The 23,185-nt window shown below is 44.6% G+C and overlaps 1 protein-coding gene across 1 annotated transcript; it reads left to right on the top strand.

The window, feature by feature from the left end:
• The first annotated feature begins 2,302 nt into the window (after positions 1–2,302).
• LOC122754543 (carnitine O-palmitoyltransferase 2, mitochondrial-like) lies at positions 2,303–12,115 on the top strand. The gene is made up of 5 exons (XM_044003070.1): positions 2,303–2,505; positions 4,444–4,524; positions 6,816–6,922; positions 9,697–11,001; positions 11,781–12,115. Exons 1-5 carry the CDS (start codon positions 2,303–2,305, stop codon positions 12,113–12,115), a joined length of 2,031 nt encoding a protein of 676 aa, XP_043859005.1.
• The last annotated feature ends 11,070 nt before the right edge of the window (positions 12,116–23,185 follow it).

Raw genomic sequence — 23,185 nt, 5'->3', positions numbered from 1 at the left:
GACACTTAACACTTACTAACCATGTGACCCTGGGCAAGTCACTTAACCCCAACTGCCTCACAAAATAATAATAATAATAATAAGGGCCCCTGAAGTCTCTTCCAACTATAGATCTATGACCCAATGACCTGAAGCCATTTAACTTCAGTTTTCTAATCTGTAAAAAAGGGGCATAAGATAAAATGACCTCTGAGGTCCCATTTAGCTCTAGAGTGAGGATTCTTCAAGTGTATGTTACACTATGCTTGGTCCTCTTGGGATCATAGAATCACATGCTGGATTGAGGGAGATGAGGAAGGAGGAGGGGAGCTTGATCCTAGGTTTTGCAAAGCCATAGGAAAGGATCAGGGCATCAGGATCAGGGCCTCTTCACCCTCTGTGCTTGATGTCAGGAAAGATTTTTAATGATGAGAGTCGCTTGGTGAGGTAGTGAGTTCCCCATCATACAGAGACTGGTTTACCACTAGTTGGGGTTCTCAGGAGAGGGGATCCTCAGTCAGGTCATGGGATTACAGGTCTAAACTGGAAGGGATCTGAGTCCAATCCCTTATTTTAAAGATGAGGAGGGGAATTGATTTACCCAAGGTTGCAGAGATGGTAAACATCTGAGGTGGGATTTGAACCCGGGTCCTCTGACTCAAGAAACATAGTTATTTCTACATTACTCCTAGATGGTCTCTAAGGGCCTTCCAGTTCTTAGATTCTGTGACTCTGAAAACATAGTCCCTGCCCTCAGGGTGCTTATAGTCTAATTGGAAAGATAGAGCTTACACCTAAGAAAATAACAACAATAACTAGCAATAACAATAGTTAACATTTATATAGTATAACATTTAAAGTTTGCAAAAAGTTTTACAAATATCTCATTTGATCTTCACAACAATCCTAGGAAGGAGGTGCTATTATTATCCCCATTTGACAGATGAGGAAATTGATGCAGGTAGAGGTGAAGTGATTTGCCTAGTATCACACAGCTAGCAAGTAAGCTAGTAAGAAGTTGGATTTGAACTCAGGACTTCCTGGCTCCAGGTCCAGTGCTCTGTCCACTGGACCATCTAACAATGTAAAACTGTATTTAGGGTCAAACAAAATATGTTTTAGGAATTTAGGAAGAGAGAATCCAATCTTTGCTTTACAAATGAGAAAACTGGAGAGACAGAGATAGAAAAAGAGAGAAGAGAGATACAGACACAGAGACAGAGAGAGGAGAGAAGACAGAAAGAGAAACAGAGAGGAGACACACACACACACACACACACACACACACACACACACACACAGACCGACAGAGAGACAGAGAGAGAGACAGAAAGACAGAGGCAGAAACAGAGAGAAACAGAGAGAGGAGACACAGACACATACAGAGACAGAGACAGAGAGAGGAGAGACACACACACACACAGAGATAGACAGAGGCAGAGACAGAAACAGAGAGGAGAGACAGAGACTGAGAGACTGAGAGAGAAAAAGAGAAACAGACAGAGGGACACAGAGAGCAATTAAAAAAGGCTTCCCAAAATCAGTGGAGTTTGAGCTGAGTCTCCAAGCTCCTTATCCCTAGATTGTGACTCAAACCCAGGTGAGAAAGAAATCTTTAGCAGCTGCTAGGCACCAGGGCCCTGAAGACAACAACGAAGCAGCCCCAGGTCTGGGGAGTTTATGTGCGTGGGGGGATAGGAGGTGTGGCTGGGGCTGGGGGAGAGTAACCCATGTCCTACAAGCAAAAGCTGTGCACCAACCACGTGGGGCAGAGAGAAGCCTGAGGGCCGGGGGAGGCCCTAGCAGCTGCTCTCTCCTTGTCCCCCCTGTTGCACAGGGCACTGAGGCACTGTTGGAGATCATCCAGAAGAGACCTGCTGAGGAGCTGAGAGAAATCCTGGTAAATGCAGCGGCCTTGAAAGAACACGGCCAGGCAGAGATGGATGGAGGCGAAGGCAGCCCTTTCTAAGTGAAGAGAGTGCCCCAGCACACACCGCTGTGCCCTGCGGGCTCCTGATTGGCCACTGGCCCTCCTGTGGGCTGGGCAGCTTTCTTCTTGCAGTGGAAGATGCTTTGATGTTTTCTGGAGGCCAGAAATCACCCACAGGCGCCTCTCCATGAGACCAGGCACTCTTGTCCTGCCAGACCTGAGGGGAAACAGGTCTAGGGAGCAGCGTTAAACAAGCACCCCGACCCCATCTTTGCCCCTACACGATTCTTGGGGGTGGGAACCAGGCTTCACAATCAGATGTAACTAGAGGCCCCCTCGGCAGAGGCTCTATTGTTAGGGGGTTAGGGAGAGGCCACCAAGCTTCTGGGGCCCATGGCCCTGTGCCTGGCACTGTCCCCTGGGCAGGGGGCTGCCAGGAGAGCCTTAAGGAAGCTCATAACCTGCCACGGGGACACTTTCTGGAGTTTAGTTCCAGCTAGGGCCCTGCGGGCCTTCCGAACTCACCCGATAAAGCACACAGACTATCTGCATCACAGCATCGTGGACACCATGCACTATCAGGAAAGCCTGCCCAGGTAAGGATACGTTCAGGTAAGGGTATGACCAAGTAATCACCTTCTCAGCTAAGACCTCACCAGGTAAGATCTTGTCCAGGTAAATTTCTGCCAAGGTAAGTGCCTGCCTGGCTAAGAACCTTCCCAGATTAATGCCAACCTGGGTAAGCTCTTGCTCAACTAAGTTTCTACTTAGGTAAGCTCCTGCCCAGGCAAATCCTCACCTAGTTTGGCCGGGTAAGGGCCTGCCAAAGTTAGTGTTTGCCCAGGTAAGAGGGTGCCCACAAAAGGATCCGATTAAGTAAAAGTCTGACTAGGCAAGCCCCCACCCAGGTAAGCTCCTGCCCAGGTATGCTTTTGCCAGGTATTCATTTGCCCTGGTAAGAGCTGGTGGCATTGAGGCAGTATAGGCAGGGCCATTTGCACAGTTCCCAAAGTTCTTTCTCAACCGTAACATCATCTGCTTCTCCTTGTAAAAAACCTGGGAGGCAGGACCTTGTAATGAGTATTGTAATCCTCGTTTCACAAAGGGGAAAATTAAGACCCAGAGAGTACACTAGAGCTGGTGTTCCTCACAGGCCATAACCCCATGAGGCTATTGCCACAATCAATAGGAGTCAGGAGGAAGGAGGAAGGAGTTGGATGGAAGCGGATGGAAGAGTCAGAGGCAGAATCAACAGAACTTGGCAATTAGTTTAGAAAAGGGGAAGAGAGGGGCAGCTAGGGGGCGCAATGGATAAAGCACCGGCCCTGGATTCAGGAGGACCTGAGTTCAAATCCGGCCTCAGACACTTGACACTTTCTAGCTGTGTGACCCTGGGAAAGTCACTTAACCCTCATTGCCCTCCCAAAAAAAAAAAAGAAAAAAGAAAAAAAAAGAAAGAAAGAAAGAAAAGAAAAGGGGAAGGGAAGTATCTATAAGGACTCTGGTGTTCCCAGCCAGACTGATGGAGAAGACAATGGTGCCACTAACAGACAAACCAATGGAAATCAGGACCCTCCCAATTTGTCACTTGTCTCTCATCTCTCAAGTCCAAACCAGTCGACAAGCAGTAAGCACCTACTATATGACAGGCATCATGCTAGGTTAAGCATGGAGATAAAATCCATCTTTGTCACAGGAGCAGGTGGCGGGGCAGGGAATCATTTTGGCCATGGCACACTGGAGAGGCCAATGGGGGGGGGATAGAGGTGCCCACAGCCAGCAGGCAGCTGGTCATGCAGGGGGACCTGGAACTTGGGAAAGAGACAGGAGCTGGACATACAGATGTAGAAACCTCTGCATAGGGTGGATACAAGAAGCCACAGGAGTTCATTAGACCATCCCTTTATGGCCTTAAAAAAAATCTATCTGATTCACAGGGTCTTAAGCATTCACTTCAGAAACTTTAAAGAATCAGTCAACAGCCATGTAGTAAGCACTTCAAGGCAACTAGGTGAGGTAGTGGATAGAATGATAGACCGAGAATCAAGACAGATCTGAGTTCAAATCCTGTCTCAGACACACAGCTTCCTGACCCCGGGCAAGTCACTGTTTACCTCCCTTTCCTCAACTGTAAAATAGAGACGCTAGTAGCACCTACCTCCCAAGGTTGTTCTGAGTATAAAATGAGATATTGTTTGGAAAGCAGTTTGCAAACTGTAAAACATTGTAGACATGTTAGCTATTCTTTCTTTCTTTCTTTCTCTCTTTCTTTCTTTCTTTTTTTAGTGAGGCAGTTGGGGTTAAGTGACTTGCCCAGGGTCACACAGCTAGTAAGTGTTAAGTGTCTGAGGCCAGATTTGAACTCAGGTCCTCCTGAATCCAGGGCTGGTGCTCTATCCACTGTGCCACCTAGCTGCCCCCATGTTAGCTATTATGTGCTGGGCATGTCTAAGTTCTAGGGTTGCAAGCACCAAAAAGTCCTTATGTTCTAACGTTTTAACATTCAGACTCTAATCGAGTCTTTTCCCTTTCAGGCTGCCTATTCCCGATCTTGTAGATTCAGTAAGAAGATATCTACGTGCCCAAAAGCCTATTTTAGATGATGACCAGTTCAGGTAAAGACCAGTGAAAAGGAAACTTCCTGAGCCGAGTTACTTGGGGGAGTCATGTTTGGATTCACAAGGCCCCCTCATGCCCTCTTCTCTAAGGCTCATGGGAGCTCTGGGGGTGGGGTGGGCCATGTGGGAGAGAAGTATAGTAGGGAGCTGTCCTCCAATAAGCCCCTGGCTCTTCACCCTCCAGCATGATGTCAAGTCAGCAATGATGACATCCTTGGGTTCGGCCATTCAACCACTTGCAATCCATCTAGTTCATATATATCTCCATGTTGGCAATTACCATGGCATGAAAAACTTGGTCGCATCTTGTATTTCAACTCTCTATTCACCATTTTTGTTCTGTCCTTCCCAGTCTAAAGGTAGAAACAAGGCAACAAAATATTGAGTATGTTGAGCATGTCTGACTTCTCTTCATTTTTATTGTTGTCCTGTCCTAAGGGATCTTAGATATCTCTACTTTGAATCTCTTCTTTTCTCCAACGTAGGAGAAAAAACCTCAAACAAATAAGCAAACCAAGCACACAAACCCTTTCGTGGGCCATCTTGCACTGAAAAGCTCTCAATACTCTTGGAGGACCAAGTCATACCTCTGTATTCATCTTTCCTTAGCTCTCCTATTCTCTCTGCAGGCAGTTAAAAACCCTAAGTTAATGTGCTCATTCTGCCTCGACTTTGGTCTCCCTAAACAACTCTTTGCCTTTCTCTTCATCCAAATGGATCCTTTTTAGTTTTCCGAATTTCAATACTAAGAAATTCCCACCCCTTCTTAGGCTGACCCTTCCTAAGGAAATTCAGTCCATGGGATCCTGCTCATGCTCCCTCCCCCGCCCCAACCCAGGGGGGTCCAGCACACCTAGCAGTCCAAGCTCCTCTCGCCTCTCCTCCACTGTCATGGAGGCTAAGTGGACTGGTCACTTGCCCTGAAGCCTCTGTCACGAAGGCTAATTTTTTCCACTTTTTTAACCCATCCCTTTTGTCATTTCAAACAGCAAAAGTGTTCTATCAGTATACTACAATTTGTTCATCCGTTTCCCAGCTGATAGATACTAGTTCTTGGACACTGCAAAAAGAACAGTTAATTTCTTGTGCATTTTGTCCTCTTTGATCTCTTTGGTAGTATAGATAGACCTACTGGTGGTATTGAGTGGTCAGAGGGTATGCATAATGGCTGGACCAGTGCACAGCTCCACAACAGTATATTAATGTGCCTGTTTTCCCACAGCCCCTCCAGCATTTATAAGCTGATGGGTGCGGGGCAGCTAGATGGCAGAGTGGATAGAGCACCAGTCCTGGATTCAGGAGGACCTGAGTTCAAATTTGGCCTCAGACACTTAACACTTACTATTAACACTTACTAGCTGTGTGACCCTGGGCAAGTCACTTAACCCCAATTGCCTTACTAAAAAAACAAAAACAAAAAAACCCAAATAATATGATGGGTGCAAAGGAGAAAGATCAGAGTTGTTTGATTTCGCATTTCTCTGATTATTACTGTTCTGAAGCCTCTTTATCATATAACTATTAATAACTTGGGTTTCTTCCTTAGAAAATTCCAGTAGCATTAATTGTTCCCATGTGAGTCACCCAAAGTGGGTAGTACAGTTATCAGGTTAGACAAAGGCAAGGGAGGTTCACCAGCAAATCCCAGACATACCCCAACAAGAGAGCAGATCTTTCCAAGGTTCACCTCTGCTTGCCAGAAAGCCGCTGAGTGCCTCCTCCTAAGGGAGTTCCCCAACACTAGTCATCTCTTTTCCTCCAGTGTTCATCTGATTCTTCCTCTCTGTCTGTCTTTCTGTTTCTCTCTGTCTCCATCTCTGTCTCTGTCTCTGTCTCTCTCTCTCTGTTTCTCTGTCTCTCTGTCTCTGTCTGTCTGTCTGTTTGTCTCTCTCTTTCCCTCCCTCCTTCCCTACCTTTCCTTCTCCCTCCCTCGCCCTCCTGGGAATAATGTACAGCATAGAGTGTGAGCAGCTGCTTCCTCCTCCGAGGGTCCAGCACCCCTCTCTATAGGAAGAGCCTTGTATCTAGTGTGTAAGTCCTCCTTCCAGCCCCATGAAACAGATGAGAAAACAGAGGCTCTGAGGAATTGCCATTTGCCCAAGGTCACCCAGCTCCTGCGACTAGAAGCCAGGTCTCCTCCCTCCTGGCCCAGTGCCCTTTCCTCCTCCCCTTTCCACAGTAGAGGTTCATCTTTTTCCTCAGTTACCCACTTCATTTTTCTGCTGTGTAGAAGCCGCTTCCGCAGGGTCCTTGGCCATGGCTGGTGTAACTCTCTCTTCTCTTCCTAGGAAAACAGAACTTTTGAGTCATTCTTTTAAATACGGTATTGGAAAAGATCTGCATGAAGAGCTGGTGGCCTTGGATGAGCTCCATCAGGACACCAGCTACATCTCAGGTAAGACGAGAGACCGAAGGGAGCCAGCCCCCCAGCCTAACTTCAGAGAAGGAAACAGAGTCCTGGGGGCAAGGGGAGGTGACTCGCTCAGCTAAGAAGTTGCTGACCTAGGGACTCCCAGTCCTGGAAAGGCCCTTGCGGTGAGACTCAAGACCTGCTTTACTTCCTGAAAGCAATGGGATTGAATAGTTGATCTCTAAAGCTCTTAAGACCCCGACTCGAGATGGTGCAAACCAGAGATGCAGGAGCTGTGCATCTCTATCATTCTTGTGTTCTGAGACTTGACAAAAGTGTCTGGGAAATATCAAATGTCAAGCCAGGGCCAAAGGGGGTTGTCAGAACCCTCTCTGAATCTGCACTCAGGTGACCCAAGAGAGTGGAAGATTTCCTTCCATATGGCCTGTTAAGGGAGAGCAAGTGGGCCTCAGCAGGGTCAGCTGCCATTCCGGATGCCTGAGTCACATTAGCTGGGAGACAGACAGGGTGGGAGCTCTCTACACACAGGACTGGCTATCACACTACCCAGCTGCCCTGAACTAGGGCCTTGTCACCCCAAGACTCCACAGCCATTCATACCTCTAGATCCTTCTAGGCCCCGGAGATCGTTCCCTTTCCCTATAGCATGGGGAAGCAGAGAGTTGGGCTAATGGGGATCTGCCGTCACTACCTGGCTTAGAGAGCTCATTCTCTGCAACAGAAACTCTGCTTGGTTGGCACGTGTTGGTGCTGAGCAGATGTCTGCACCCATCATTTCAACACTGTGGCCCTCATTCATTCATTTAATGAACTTCCATTATCTGGAGCTGTGCTGGGGACACAAAAAGAATCAAAGGATAGCACCTGCCTTCAAGGAGTTTACAATGGAGTAGGGGAGACAATATGCAAACAAGTATATACAGAGAGGGCTGTATGTGGGATAAAAAGGAGATAATTATAAACTCATGTCCCCATCAGCCCTGTAAAAAATTATTAATTATAACTAATTTAATCTGAAAAAAATATATATAACTGTTGGCTACATGAAAAATTATAACTTTAGAAAAATTATAATTGGGCCATAAATCCCTTCATGGTTGCCATTCAAATGTAGAAATATTTTATTAATTTACTAGGCCTAATTTGGGGGGCCTATCTGACTGGAGTAATCTGGGGATTTTTGACTCACCGGCTGACTGCTATTAATTTAATATGGGCCATATAAAAATTTCTCCACACTGCTCCCAAATTGATAAGCAAAGGATTAAGAAGCCTCTTAAATAACCAAAGCAGAATTTATTTATAAAAACAATATAAATGATAAGGGTAAAGAAATGCAAATTATACAACCTGTTTGCTTTTAATATAAGGGCCTTTGCTGCCTCTTGCCTTAGGGTATGCTCCAGCTTTCTCCAATTTTCAATCTTTTTCTCCTTCACTCCAGCTTTCCTGCTTCACTTTTACTGCTCTCTCATTACCATTGTGATGAACCCCTGAAAAGTCCCTTACTCCTTATTGCTCCTTCCTCTGTCTGTCTCCTCTCTTACTGTCTTCTCCAACCTCCTTGTACCATCTCCCCCTGTTCTCTCTTTTTTTTTTTTTTTGCGGGGCAATTGGGGTTAAGTGACTTGCCCAGGGTCACACAGCTAGTAAGTGTCTGAGGCCGGATTTGAACTCAGGTACTCCTGAATCCAGGGCCGACCATCTAGCTGCCCCTCCCCCTGTTCTCTTAATCTTCCACCGTCCTCCCCTCCTTCACTGTCTCACTTCCCCATATATGTTCCTTCTCTCCCCTCAAACCTCGGGCTCTCTGCGCCCCTGAACACGCCAAGTTAACCCGCCAGCCGTACTAGGGCTATGCCCATTGGGGCTCCAGGGGCCATGCCTTCTGCGGCACGCCTGGGACCTCCCCACAGGCTATGCTAGGGCCTGGCAGGACAAGCCTGGGATCTCCGGGGCAGCTCCCCTCAGGGCGCAGGGAGCTGGGGCTTCTTTTTTTTTTTTTTCCCCCAGCCATCTGACCTGGCATCCTGAAAAGCCCATGGGGCTTTTTTGGCTCAGCTGAAGTGGAGGGGGAGGGGCACCAGCCCCTCACACAGAAAAAAACCCAAGGGTCTCAGGCTTTTTTAATCTCAGCCCAAAGGCAGGGTACCCAAATCAAAATAAATTTCCACAGCTCTGGGACCAGAGAAGAGATAATGCAGCATGTCTCCCATGACTCACTGGAGGCCGTATGGGTGGAATACTGCATCCATTGGCAGATATAAACACTCTATGGGGTGTTTTTGCTTAACTGTTTTTTCTTGCCCCTCGACCAGGCCATGGTCTAGTGACCAGGCCCAAGGACTATTTGAGGACACAAGTTGTCCTTGCAGACCCTAGGATGTACATTGGTATTCAGTATAGTTATATTTCTCTATTACTTCTTTAAGAATTATATAAATTTCACACACACAAAAAGATATAAATTGGAATATTTATCAGCTTTTTAGAAGGTAAGCTTTATGAAGGCAGGACCTTTCTATCTTATCCAACCTTGGCATCTCCTGGTACATAACACAGAGTGCTGTTAAAAGTGTGTTTTGAATTGAACCAGATGGAATTTGACCCTTTGTCAACAAACATTTCTTTTCTTTCTTTCTTTCTTTCTTTCTTTCTTTCTTTCTTTCTTTCTTTCTTTCTTTCTTTCTTTCTTTCTTTCTTCCTTCCTTCCTTCCTTCCTTTCTTCCTTTCTTTCTTTCTTATCTTCTTTCTTTCTTCCTTCCTTCTTGTCTTTCTTCTTCTTTCTTTTGTTTTAGCAATGTGGATCGATGCCTTTTTGGCTCTTCGTGATTCTATAGCTTTCCACAGTAATGCAGCTCTCGCCTTCCAAGCAGATCCAAACCCAGAACAGAATGACCAGCTCACCCGAGCGACCAACCTGACCATGTCATCAATCCGGTTCCTGAAGACTTTCAGGGCTGGATACCTTGAGCCAGAGGTCATGCATTTGTACCCAGAGAAGACCGACAATGAACAATTCAAGAAACTCATTCAGTTCATCTCTCCAGACATCGTGTGCACAGCGGCCTCCATGGTGAGCGCCTATCCTCTGGATATGTCTCAGTTCTACAGGCTTTTCAACACAACCCGTGTTCCCCTCCCCAAGAAGGATGAGTTGATCACCGATGAAAGTGGGATGCACATTTTGGTGATACGAAATGGGAATTTTTATGCCTTCAATGTCCTGGATGGCGATGGGAATATTGTGAAGGCCTCAGAAATCCATGCCCACTTGAAGTACATTCTGTCAGACGAAAGTCCCACCCCCGAATTCCCCCTGGGATACCTGACCAGTGAAAACAGAGACACCTGGGCCCAGATGCGGAATGAGCTGTTGCAAAATGGCAACGAAGAGGCCCTAAGACTTGTGGAAACGGCCATCTTCAGCCTGTGTCTAGACGACTTCCCTGTTTCAGATATTGACCAATTAGTTCAGACCCTCCACCACGGGGACGGGATGAACCGCTGGTTTGACAAGTCCTTCAACTTAATCCTCACCAAGGACGGCTCTGCAGGCGTCAACCTGGAGACCTCTTGGGGGGATGGTGTGGCAGTGATCCGCTTCATGAGTGAGATCTTTAAAGACAGCACCCAGGAGCCCATGGTCACCCCCCACTCCTACCTGGCTAACGTGGACTCCTCTTACTTCGTGAGGAAGCTAGACTTCAACCTGAACGACACCTTAAGAGAAGCCATTTCGAAAGCCAAGGAAAACTTTGAAGCTATGAAGAAATCCTTGACGTTTCAGTGCTTCCGCTTTGAGAAGGGAGGGAAAACCTTCCTGAAGAGGCAGAAGGTGAGCCCGGACGCCATGATCCAACTCTCTTTTCAGATGGCTTTCCTTTCGCTCTATGGGCAGACGGTACCGACCTACGAGGCGTGTAGCACCGGGACCTTCAAGCACGGCCGGACGGAGATCATTCGTCCTGCCTCCGTCTACACCAAGAGGTGCTCCGAGGCTTTCATCAGGGAGGCCTACCGGTACAAAGTGAGGGACCTTCGGAATATGCTGTCTGACTGTTCAGAGTACCACGTACGACTGATCCGAGAGGCCGCCATGGGTGAGTGCAAATGGGGGTCGAGGGACTCCTGACTGAGGAATCCTTCCGGAGGAGGGAAGCCCTATTTTTACTCTTCCATGGGGCAGTAGAGTCTTTTGTAGAAGAGAGAAGTGTCTATCCTTCCCTGGGGTCCCCCTCCAATTGTGACATAGGGATGGCTCTGCCTTCCTGAAGGCTAAGCTAGTGCCGCAAGAACTCCACAGACCTGCCAAGCTAGAAAGACTCGGGTCAGGGACAGTTAGGTAGCGCAGTGGATAAAGCACCAGCCCTGGAGTCAGGAGTACCTGAGTTCAAATCCGGCCTCAGACACTTGACACTTACTAGCTGTGTGACCCTGGGCAAGTCACTTAACCTCCATCGCCCTGCCCCCCCCAAAAAAAACTTTAAATTTTAAAAATTTTTAAAAAAAGAAAGACTTGGGTCATAAAATCATGGATCACAACCTTTGAGTGGGAAGGGGCCTTGGGCATCGTGGAGGAAACGGAGGGCTGGTAAGTTAAGCGGTTTCCCCAAAGTCACCCGCAGGGCCCAGATCTAGAGCTGGCTCTGCTGTCAACTTGCTACGTGACCTTCAGCTTGTCACCACGTCTCTGTGCCTTGGTCTCTCATGCTCTGTAAGGTCCCAAGTGTTCCTCACATTGTAGAACTGGTGTATATGGGGCTGGGAGTGGGCGTGAGTGTGTGTGACTCACTGAGGCCCCCCAGGAGCCCCAGCATCCTCTGATGGCTTCTCTCTCTCCTTGCCTCAGGGAGCTAACAACCTTTTGTCTGTTCCCCAGGTCAGGGATTCGACAGGCACTTGTTTGCCCTCAGGTTCCTGGCAGCAGCAAAGAGAGGCCCCTTGATCCCCGACTTCTTCCAGGATCCTGCGTATTCTTATCTCAATGAAAATATCCTCTTGACCAACACACTGAGCAGCCCCTTGGTAGCCAACATCGCTTTTGCACCAGTAGTTCCCGATGGCATCTCGGTGGGGTATTCGGTTCACCAAGACTACCTGAAGTTCACGGTCGCCTCCTACTGTGGTAGAAATGTGGGCGAGTTCAATCAGGGAGTGACAAAATGCTTAGAAAATATTTTCAGTGTTCTAGAAGGCAGACCCATTCATAGCTAAGGAAGACCCATGAAACAGGTGGGTGAGGATAGGGCAGAAGACTCAACAGCCAGGCTTGGAACCAGTACAAATTAAAGGCCACCTGTTTGCTCTGGTCTAGGCCTTCCACTTTTCCCCAGAGAATCTGAAAATGGAGGGAGAAAAAGGGGACTCTCTCTCTAGAGCTAAGTGCCCAGTCCTATGCCCACTGTCCATTCATTCACATGTTGGCCCTCAGCCGTGCCATCATCCAAATATATTCCTGATGAGGGAAGCATCTCGTTGCTCCTTCAAGCTTCCATTCATATGGGCTCCTTGTTATCTTCCTGAGAGTCTCACAGATGTCTCCAACACTGATGGAGAAGTGTCCAGAAGCCCTTGAATCTTTCCTGGGAATCACAAATGATTTTTATAAGTAGTTACCAGAGTAAATAAATTCTCCCTGTTTGGAAGGAGTTGTACTAGATAAGGGCACTAGGGGAAGGATGATATAGAATAGTCTTTTCTTCAAGCATGAGTTGTGCTCTTTAAATGACACTGCTTGGACCTTAGCCAGCGGTTATGGCTTTGGGTCTTGGGTCTATTCAGGACACATTGAGAACATTCTTATTCTCTCTCGACTCTGCCACTTAAAAATTTCTTAACTATATGTCCCTGAAGAAAAATGTTGGGCCACACTACCAGAGCTTGGCCACGCCTTTCAAATAGAGCTTATTGGTCCTGAAGGTTAGAATAACTTTCCAAGTTGCTTTTACTGGTAGCTAAGAGGAGCCCCCTCTAACTCCCCCCACCACCACCAGGAGACATGGCAACAAAATATTCCAGTCTAAAAAAAAAGATTCCAGTCTAGTCAAGCATCCAAAACATAAGGAATGACCTGTAAGTACCCATTTTACAAGAGTCTTTCATTGTTGGTGTGTTTTAAAAGTTTCTGTATCACTGAGATTTAAAGAAAGCCAAGCAAAAAACTCCTAATCTACCATTTTCCGCATGTGAATCTTGTGTCTCCTTTGAGAGCGTGGACGTCTTCTGTGTCCTAGATGCTTGACTGGGTACCTGATAAAGGTGGCAGTGTGGTGATGATATTTGTTAATTGAATTGATTGCCTCCCCTTAGCATTTCAGAAAATTTGGAGTCTAAACTGGATTCCCTTAATAGTTAAATGTAACTCCTTCTGTTGAAGATTTTCCCCATGTTTTAGAGAAAAGTTGGAACTTGAATAAGAATTCTACTTTGAGTGAAACATGAAGTCTCCTGTCTTTTTTTTTGGGGGGGGACTTTTACTTTGGTTGACATTGAATATTCAATATTAATATGAGACAGCGCAGAGGGGTCGCAATCAACTGCAGGTCACCCATGTCTAGAATTCCTGGAGTCCAGTCACATTTTTCCTGGCTCAGGTAATGTATTCGGTTCATCCTAAAGAAATGACTTCCCAGAACTCTATTCCCAGGGGCAACAAAAGCAATGGCTAAGTCCCACAAACATAGACTAGTCATTGTCCCCCAGGGCGTACTCAGCAGCTTAAGGTAGTCTTTTAGGTGAAGACCAGGTGATGCTTTAGGTGGTAGTCTTTAGTGCCTTTCCTTAATCCCCACAGACTCACCTTTCTACCTCCATTTCCACTGGGCACATGTTATACTCTTGCTCTCTTCTCCATTCTCTAAGATTTACCCTGTCTCCATTAAAATCTAAAAGGTTTTGGGGGCAGCTAGGTGGCGTAGTGGATAAAGCACCAGCCCTGGATTCAGGAAGATCTGAGTTCAAATGCAGCCTCAGACACTTGACACTTACTAGCTGTGTGACCCTGGGAAAGTCACTTAACCTTATTGCCCTGAAAAAAAGGGGCGGGGGAGAAAAGCTTATAATGATTCCACTCTAGTGTTTACACTGTGGAAGAAAAATCTGTCCTTGGAACTTGAGACACAAGCCTGCCAGAACATTTTTTGATTCATTTAAATTATTCTAACTAAACTTTTTTTTTTTCTTTTTTGCTTAGAGAAAAGTCCTTCCCAGCAGAGTCCAGGCCCTTGGAAATTTCTCTAACACAAGCCAATCTGGAGTTACAATTTCTAAACAATAAGATGCATTTCATGCCTATACAAAGCCAAGGTGAAAGTTATTTTTTCTTTCATCAAACAATAACCTTTTAACTTATAGCATACCCTAGAGAAGTATTTTCTAAAATCCTTTACTTTCTTCAAATACTCCAAGGATTTTCTTTTCCAGCTGCTCAAAAGTGACCTCAAGGGATGCTTCCATTGACTGAAAAAAACCCTCCTTTAGTCTGATCATTGCTTTAACCCATCAAGGTATGAGGAAGCATGAGTTCTGCATTTAGGTACATTCTTCCTTTGCAGAAAAAATCTAGAAAGCATATGAATAAACAGATCTTTAATATGATAAGTTGTATCTAAAACTAAGAGCCAGTAATGTGTGTAATGGGGACAAACTAGAGGACTTTCCAGTAAGATCAATGGCACAGCAAGGATGTTCATTATCATCACTACTAATTCATATTGTGCTAGAAATGTTAGTTGTAGCAGTAAGATGAGAAAAATAAATTAATGGAATAAGCATAGGTAAAAAGGAAGCACAATTACCGTTTTTTAAATAGATGATATGAAGGTTAACTCAGAGAACCCTAAAGTGTCAACTAAAAATTTAATTCAAATAACATCAACAAAATTGAAGGATATAAAATAAACCCACAGCAATTACATAATTTATGTATATAAACAACACAACCCAGTGGGGAGAGATAGAGAAATTCCATTTAAAATAACTACCTGGGAGTAGCTAGGTGGCTCAGTGGATAAAGCACTGGCCCTGGATTCAGGAGGACCTGAGTTCAAATCTGGCCTCAGACACTTGACACTTACTAGTTGTGTGACCCTGGGCAAATCACTTAACCCTCATTGCCCCGCCAAAACAAAAACAAAAACAAAATAAAACCCTACCAAATGTAAAACATATTTGGTAGCCTGCCTACCAACACACACAGGAGCGATACAAATGCAACTATAAAAAACTCTTTATATAAAGACAAACCTAAATAATCGAAGAAATATTAATTGCTCATGGGTCAGCCAAACCAATATAATAAAAACGACAGTACTACTCCCAAATTAATCTAATCAGTGCCATGCCAATCAAACTATGAAAGGGGGTACATTATAAAGATAGAAAAAATTAATAGTGGATTTTACCTAGATGCAAAAAAGGTCAAGAGTCTTAAGGGAAGTAAATGAAAAAAAAAGTGGGAAGGAGGGAGGCATAGTAATAACAGAACTCAAACTCTACTTCAAGGCAGTAATCATCAAAATGATTTGGTGTAGTTAAATACTTTGATAAAAAAAATATTTTGATTGGTGGCTTAGATTCAGTACAAAACACACAGAAGCAAATAAACACCATAACCAAAGTGTTTGATAAACCTAAGACCCTAGTTACTAAGTGCTCATTATTTGACCAAAATTGCCAAGAACACTGGAAAGTCATCTGGCAGAAACTTAAGTACAGACAAAAATCTCGCACCATGTATCAATCTAAGTTCTATGACATAGAGGGATAGTGGGTGACATTATAAACAGAGTGACAAGGAAGAAATTACTTTCAGATCTATGGATAGGAGAAAGAGTTCATGACCAAACAAGGGATAGAAAGGATCACAGATGATAAACTAGACAATTTGACATAAACAATTACATAAAATGTAAAAGTTTTTGCACACGCAAAATGTAGCTAAAATTAGAAGGGAAACATAAGTGGAGGGAAATGTTTGGGGTAGGTTTTATTTCCAAGATTTATAAAGAATAAACAGATTCAAATGTAAAAGAGCTACTCCCTCTATCAAAGGATATGAGTAGATTCTTTATATAATATAATAAATAGAATAGAATATATAATATAATAAATATAATGTATGTAATATAAGATGTGATTCAATACATGTGTGTATGCAAAAAATGCTACAAATCATAAATGATTATAGAAATGCAAATAAAAGCAACTCTGGGGTTCTTTTATCCATTAAATTCACAAAGTTGACAAAAAGGGAAAATTACAAATGTTGGAGGACATGCAGAAAAACAGGCACATTAATGCACTTTTGGTGGAACCAAAACAGATCTAACATTTACTTCATAGATCTATCGAGAATAAACATACGTTTTCTCATGACACCTTTGGGGGCACAATGTCCTCTACACTTCTTTGGTCTCTGGGGATACAAAGTATTGGGCTCCCACTTCTTACTTCCTACTTCCTAATGTTAGGCTCCTTCCAAGGTCATATGTAGAGTCAAAATCACTATCAGCTTCGGAGGAGCTAGGACTCTTGCTCCTCAGGGCATTGATGCTCAGCTGGCTATAAAACCCAGACTGGGAATCCTGGACTAACATCCCCAAGGCTCCTGCTCCTGGCCCAGATCAGAGACCCCATTCACCCAGTGACAGGTCCCCAGGAACCATGAAGATGAGAAAGAGAAAATATGCATGCATATTTGTATGTGTGTATATGTATGTCTATGTGTATGTATAAATATATATATTATAAAAATTACTATTCACAACTACTGAGTGATATGTCTACTTTCTAACAAAGGGCCTGATACATGGTAAGTATTTAGATACTTTCTCATCTTAAAAAAATTATTAGGAGAAAGATCTACTCACATCTTCAATCAACCAAGCTCAAGCATTCCTGATGTGCTAGGCACTGAGCTGAACCCTGAAAATACAATGAGGTTACGCTCGAAGAAAATATGAGCAGGAAACAACAGTCAAGCTTTCCCGAATGACTTTCTTCAGCATCATTGGATCTTTCCTGTCACACAACTGACTGAAAGGTAGATGGAGAGAATGCAAACTCCCACTGGGTTTATTACTTATAGATTATAAAATGGAATTTGCTTTGCTGTGAATGATGATGAAGAACAAGAACAAGATCAAGAAAAAGAAGATATTTACATAAACACTTACTGTGTGCCGGGCACTGTGCTATACAAATATCTTGTTTGAATGAATGAGAAAACCATTTATTGAACACCTGATGGATGCTAAAGGCTATACAAATAGAAGAGTGAAGGGGAAAGCTAGGTGGCACAGTGGATAAAGCACCGGCCCTGGATTCAGGAGGACCTGAGTTCAAATCCAGCCTCAGACACTTGACACTTACTAGCTGTGTGACCCTGGGCAAGTCACTTAACCCCCGTTGCCCCACAAAAACAAAAACAAATACAAATACTCTCAAGGAGCTCACCTTCTCCTAAGGAATGTGTTTGTTAAGCATCTTCTTGTGCCAGGCTCTGGCTAAATCTTTACAAATATGATTGCATTTGATCCTCACAATAAATAACTAGTTTTCTTGTGAACATTTCTTACTACACTTTCCAGCTGGGTGACCTTAAATAAGTCATGTAACATTTCTAGGCCTCAGTTTCTTCATCTGCAAAATGGGAGGAGTCAGACTAGATGGCTTCTGAAATCCTTTCCAGTTCAGTATCTTTGATCCTGGGATCCTATGCTCTCCATGGGCATAATTCCATGTTTTCTCTGCATGACTATACATGGAGAAATGGATTTTCTGATGTGGTTTCCTTGCCCAGGGTTCCCCAGCCAAGAAGCGTCAGGGAACTTTCGATGGGAACCCAGGGCTTCCAACTTCCAGTCCAAGGTCTTCCCACCACCCCACGCTGCCTTCCCTTGCACATCACTGGCGGAGGTCCACGCCTGCCTCGCATGATGGGTTTTCTTGTGTATTTTATGGAAGTTTGTCTCATTCCTTCCCAGTTATGCCATGTCTTCATCTGGTGTCCATTCACCCACAAGATAATGGAGTACGTAGGTTCTAAAAGAAATCCCTTTCAGGCTTCCTTCACTGGACAATCCGAAGTCCTTTCCTGGTCCCTCTCGGCTCAGTATCGTACTGTTTATTTACCACTTCTTAAGCAAGATATCTTTTCTTTGTCCCCCAGAGAGCAAATCTCATAAACTTAATAAGGAGTGGAAAAAATGCCTTCGTCTGCACGAAGGGACATACAGTGTCTAGAATGAGAGAGGCGACCGCCCCACTGTTCCCTCCCCAGTCAGACCACCCATGGACTGGGGGGTTTGGGCCCGGGTGCCACACTTTGGCAAGGGCATTGATAAGCTGCCTGGAGTCCAGAGGAGGGCAACCAGAATGATGAGAGGGATGCAGGGACCCCGCTACACACAGAAGGGAGATGGGCACGTCTGTACCAGGGAAGAAAAGACTCAGAAGAAAACTGAGGTCTGTCTTGAAGGAGCCCAAGGGCTGTTCTATGGGAGAGGAAGCCTGTTGCTTCTGCTTGGCACGAGAGGCAAAGGCCAGAAGACGCAAAGGAACCAACGTAAGCTCAGTGCAAGCAAACGCTTCCCAACAACTCGAATTATCCCAAAGTAGAATCAATTACCTCAAGAGAAAGGGGATTTTCCTTCTTGGCGGTCTTCAAGGAGAGGGGCTTGAGAACGTTCTAGTGGTGATTCTTGTCTCGGTCCAGCTCACATCCTATTGTTCTCACAGCCCCTCCCAGCCCCAACAGTCTCAGTTCTGAGGCCCCTGGATGGTCCCTGGCAGAGCTGCCAATCTTCTGGTGATCTGGATCACAGGATCCTCTGTCATGTTATGGATGAAGAAACTGAACCTTAGGGAGATAAAGTGACTTGGCAAAGATCACAGGCATTAAGTGGCAGAGATGGGCTTTGAAGCTGAGTTCACTTATTCTAAATTCAATGCTCTTCTGTCACCCTCCCTCTAAGGGAGAGAGACCAGAGGCAGGGAAGCCAGTTAGGAAGTGACTGCAGTATGATAAGTAAGGGGTAGAGAGACCTGGATTAGAATGGGAACAGTGAAGGGGAGAGAAGGGAATTTCTGGAGCCCATTAAGGAAACTGAGGCTGAGGTGTGAAATGACCTGTCCAAGGTCACACAACCAGTAAGTGTCAGAGCTGGAAATTGAAACCCAGGTGCAAACCAATCATTATTTGTTTTGGTTTGGCGTTTTTGAGAGGCAGTCGGGGTTAAATGACTTGCCCAGGGTCACACAGCTAGTAAGTGTCTGAGGCTGGATTTGAACTCAGGTCCTTCTGATTCCAGGGCTGGTGCTCTATCCACTTTGCCACTTCTCTGCCCCTAAAGCAATCATTATTAAATCAGTATCTGTGACCATTAGGGATGAGTAACTCTATTCACTTATATACTATGAATTTCCGTTATTTTACAGTAACTTGATAAGTATTTTGTAATGTTTATCATTAAGGGATGATAATATATATCTGGTCATCTTTTATTACCTGAAATAGATCCAGGAAACTTTTTTTTGGTGGGGCAATGGGTGTTAAGTGACTTGCCCAGGGTCACACAGCTAGTAAGTGTCAAGTGTCAGAGGCCAGATTTGAACTCAGTTACTCCTGAATCCAGGGCCAGTGCTCTATCCTCTGTACCACCTAGCTGCCCCTCAGGTACTCCTGAATCCAGGGCTGGCACTTTATCCACTTCGCCACCTACCTTCCCCGCCCCCCCCCCCATTCCAGGAAACTTTTAAACATTGTTTAAAAAAACACAAAAAGGGGGCAGCTAGGTGGTGCAGTGGGTAAAGCAGCAGCCCTGGATTCAAGAGGACCTGAGTTCAAATCCAGCCTCAGCCACTTGACACTCACTAGCTGTCTGACCCTGGGCAAGTCACTTAACCCTCATTGCCCCGCAAAATAAATAAATGAATGAATGAATGAATGAATGAATGAATGAATGAATAAATAAATAAAAACCCACAAAAAGTCTTCCTTAGCTCTTTAAATGTTTTGAGTCATAATTTGAATATTTGTATAAAATAAAATAAAAATAATATCAATCTGCCAATGGGTTGTATTGTAAAAGTTGGTGTGTAAGTTGGATGCTCCTAGGAAGTAAAGCACCAAGCCTCAAGTCAGGAACCCTTGAATTCAAATGGAGTCTTAGACACTTACTAGCTGTGTGACCCTGGACAAGTCATTTAACTTCTCTTTGCTTCAGTTTCCTCATATATCAAATTGGAATACTAATAATAATAACACCTACTTCCCAAGGTTGTTGTGAGGCTCAAATGAAATAATATTTGTAAGGCACTTAGCCTGGCACATAGTAAGTACTATGAACTATTATTAGTATTCTATAGATATAATATAAATATTGTATTGGTTCACAGTCTAGTGCAGAATATTATAAATAGAATTTCATTTCCCAGGCTAGCCCATGATGTTATAAAGGGACTTTAGATTCCCAGGTTAGCCCACAATATTATAAATGGTATTTCGGTTCCCAGGCTACCTCATAATCTTTCAAATGGAGTTCAGGTTCCAGGCTAAATCGAATGATGAGGAGGAGAAGGAGGAGGAAGAGGAAGAGGAGGAGAAGGAGAAGGAGGATGAGGATGATGAAGAGGATGATGGTAAAGGTGATGGTGATGATGATAAAAGGTGTTTAGGTTTCTAGGATAGCACACAATGTTATGAATAGAGTGTGAATTCTCAGGCTGGCCCACAGAGTCGACTGAACCTCGGATGAAGCTGCTTTGAAAAGTAGTGGAAGGGCAGCTAGGTGGCGCAGTGGATAAAGCGCTGGCCCTGGATTCAGGAGTACCTGAGTTCAAATCCAGCCTCAGACACTTAACACTTACTAGCTGTGTGACCCTGGGCAAGTCACTTAACCCCAATTGCCTCACTAAAAAAAAAAAAAGTAGTAGAAAACATTCCTGACATAAAATGCCCATATACCATCAGATTCTTGGGGTCTAGCAGCTTCTACAGACAGTCCTCCTGCAATCCCAACTCAGGCAGGCTCTGAAAGTCCTTCACCCTCAAGTGTAAATTACCAGTAGCAGATAAGGCTTTGATCTGAGTGAGCAAAAGAAAAGTGAAGATTCCAATGGAGTTGAAAAAAAAAAGGTCCATCTCCTCCCAGTACCCAGCTCCCTACTCATTTCCCAGCTGAGTGGTCTCCTGGGCACCATCTTTCCTGGCTTCCTCAGAGGGTTGTTGTTGGGACTAAACCTTAACCTTTGCCCCTTTGTCCTGGACCCACTGACAGGAACCCTTCTCAGAATGTTTTTAAAGTTGTAAAATAAAAGAACTGGATGATAAGGGAACCCGATTCAATTGAAAGAGTTGTAATGGTTTTCCCATCCAAGTTCATGGACCGCCTGAGATCTGTTTACAGAGATCTTGGTGGCCCCATGGTCCCCAGGTTACGAACTCTCTCTTAAGGGGCTTCGTGTGTGGTGGTATTCAGTTGTGTCTGACTGTTGGTGACCCCATTTGGGGTTTTCTTGGTAAAGACACTGGAGCAGGTTGTCGTTTCCTACTGTTGCCACTAGGTGGTAGTGTTTTCCCTTAGTTGATGCCAACCCTTAAGACTTATCAAGCAAAGTTCTGCGTTCCACCCGATACCAGTGGGAAGTTCAAATACAAGAGTATCAGCAAAGACCCCATTCAGCCATTGAGTCTCAATGGCAGCAAGACAAGAGAGCCTCGAACTAAAACACAATTCTCAATTTCACTCACAGACTCCAGGAGGGTACAGTCCTTTGCAAAGTGGAGGACTCAGCTCTTCCCTGTGACTCAGGCAATACCCCCAGCCCTCCCTGCCTTTACTAGGAAATACTCCTGTGACTTTCTTGGTATCAAGTTGCCCGTTCCCACTCTGGAAGACTCTTTGAGGAGATATCTGAAAGCCCAACAGCCATTTCTGAATGATAAACAGTTTAAGCTCTAGCCATTGACAGAATCAAGGGAGTGGACAAGGCACAGGACCTGAGAGCAGAAAGGCAACTGTTGTCACCCACAATCAGACAGGACGAAGAAAAGAATGGAGAATCAGCACCTCTTTCCAGTACTAGATTGGTCTGACACTGGGTAGCAAGTAGCAGGGGGGAGGCACCATGGATTCATTGATGGCTTGATGGAAAATGACTGGGTGTTTTGGGCTGTTCCACCAGAATATGGGCTCATATTGTGTGGTCAGTAAAACCCTTAGTCTCTTTCACATAAACTATCTATCCATATCTTCCCCATTCTGAATTTGTGAAATCGATTTTTTTACCCAAAGGGCAGGACTTTACACTGGTCTCTATTGAATTCCATCTTGTTCAGTTTGGCTCAACATTCTAGCCTGTTGACATATTTTGGGGGGGGGGCAATGATGGTTAAGTGACTTTCCCAGGATCACACGGCTAATAACTGTCAAGTGTCTGAGGCTAAATTTGACCTCAGGTCCTCCTGAATCCAGGGCTGGTGCTTTATCCACTGTACCACCTAGCTGACCCTTCTATATCGTTTTGGAACCTGTCATCCAGCATGTTAACTCTCTCTCCCAGCTTCATCTCACCTGCAAATTCAAATGGATTGCTATTACTGGTCATCCCCCAAGACCCAGGTAATATGAGATTGATTATTTGATAGTTCAGTCCTTTACTCAGATCTCAAACATTGTAGAGAGTAAAGGAATCTAGACTGACTCACCCTATAAAAACTTAGTCATTACTTCTGATATCAGAAAACCCAAAGATCAAAGTATAACTCCGGTAATTCACGGACTTACTTTCCCATTGGGAGAAACAGGTGCATACCACCTTCTCAAAATAAGTTCTTTCAGAGGCAACTTTGATATGACAAAAGCCTTTTATTGCATTTTCATAAGAATGGGCACCCACAGTAAAACCAATTAGTAAATGCCAATGCTAAGAGTAAGCAGCCCTTATTTATCCTAAGCCCTGACTCACTAAGTCCCTTGCCTGTAGGTTGCTAGGCTCAGGTTCACAATCTTCCTGGAAGAGTTCTAACTAAATTCTCCTTCATATATTACCCCTCCCAGCCACATACACCTTCATGCAACCCATGATCAAAAATAGGGTGGAGATTTTAGGCATGGGAGGAGAAGTTAATATTAATAAGTGCAGTGGTGACTAGGGTTGAACTTTTACCTACTTTTACTAGAGCACTGGGGAGAGTCAGCTCAAATTGGTTTTTATCAGTTCTCCCTCTAGCCCTGAAAAACTTACTTTTCTCAAATTCTTGAATTGACCTAGTTTACTAGA

Source organism: Dromiciops gliroides, chromosome 4, assembly GCF_019393635.1.
Source record: "Dromiciops gliroides isolate mDroGli1 chromosome 4, mDroGli1.pri, whole genome shotgun sequence".
NCBI classification, from domain to species: Eukaryota; Metazoa; Chordata; class Mammalia; order Microbiotheria; family Microbiotheriidae; genus Dromiciops; species Dromiciops gliroides.
The sequence above is the reverse complement of the archived record's forward strand: the minus strand, read 5'-3'. Positions and strand labels throughout refer to the sequence as shown.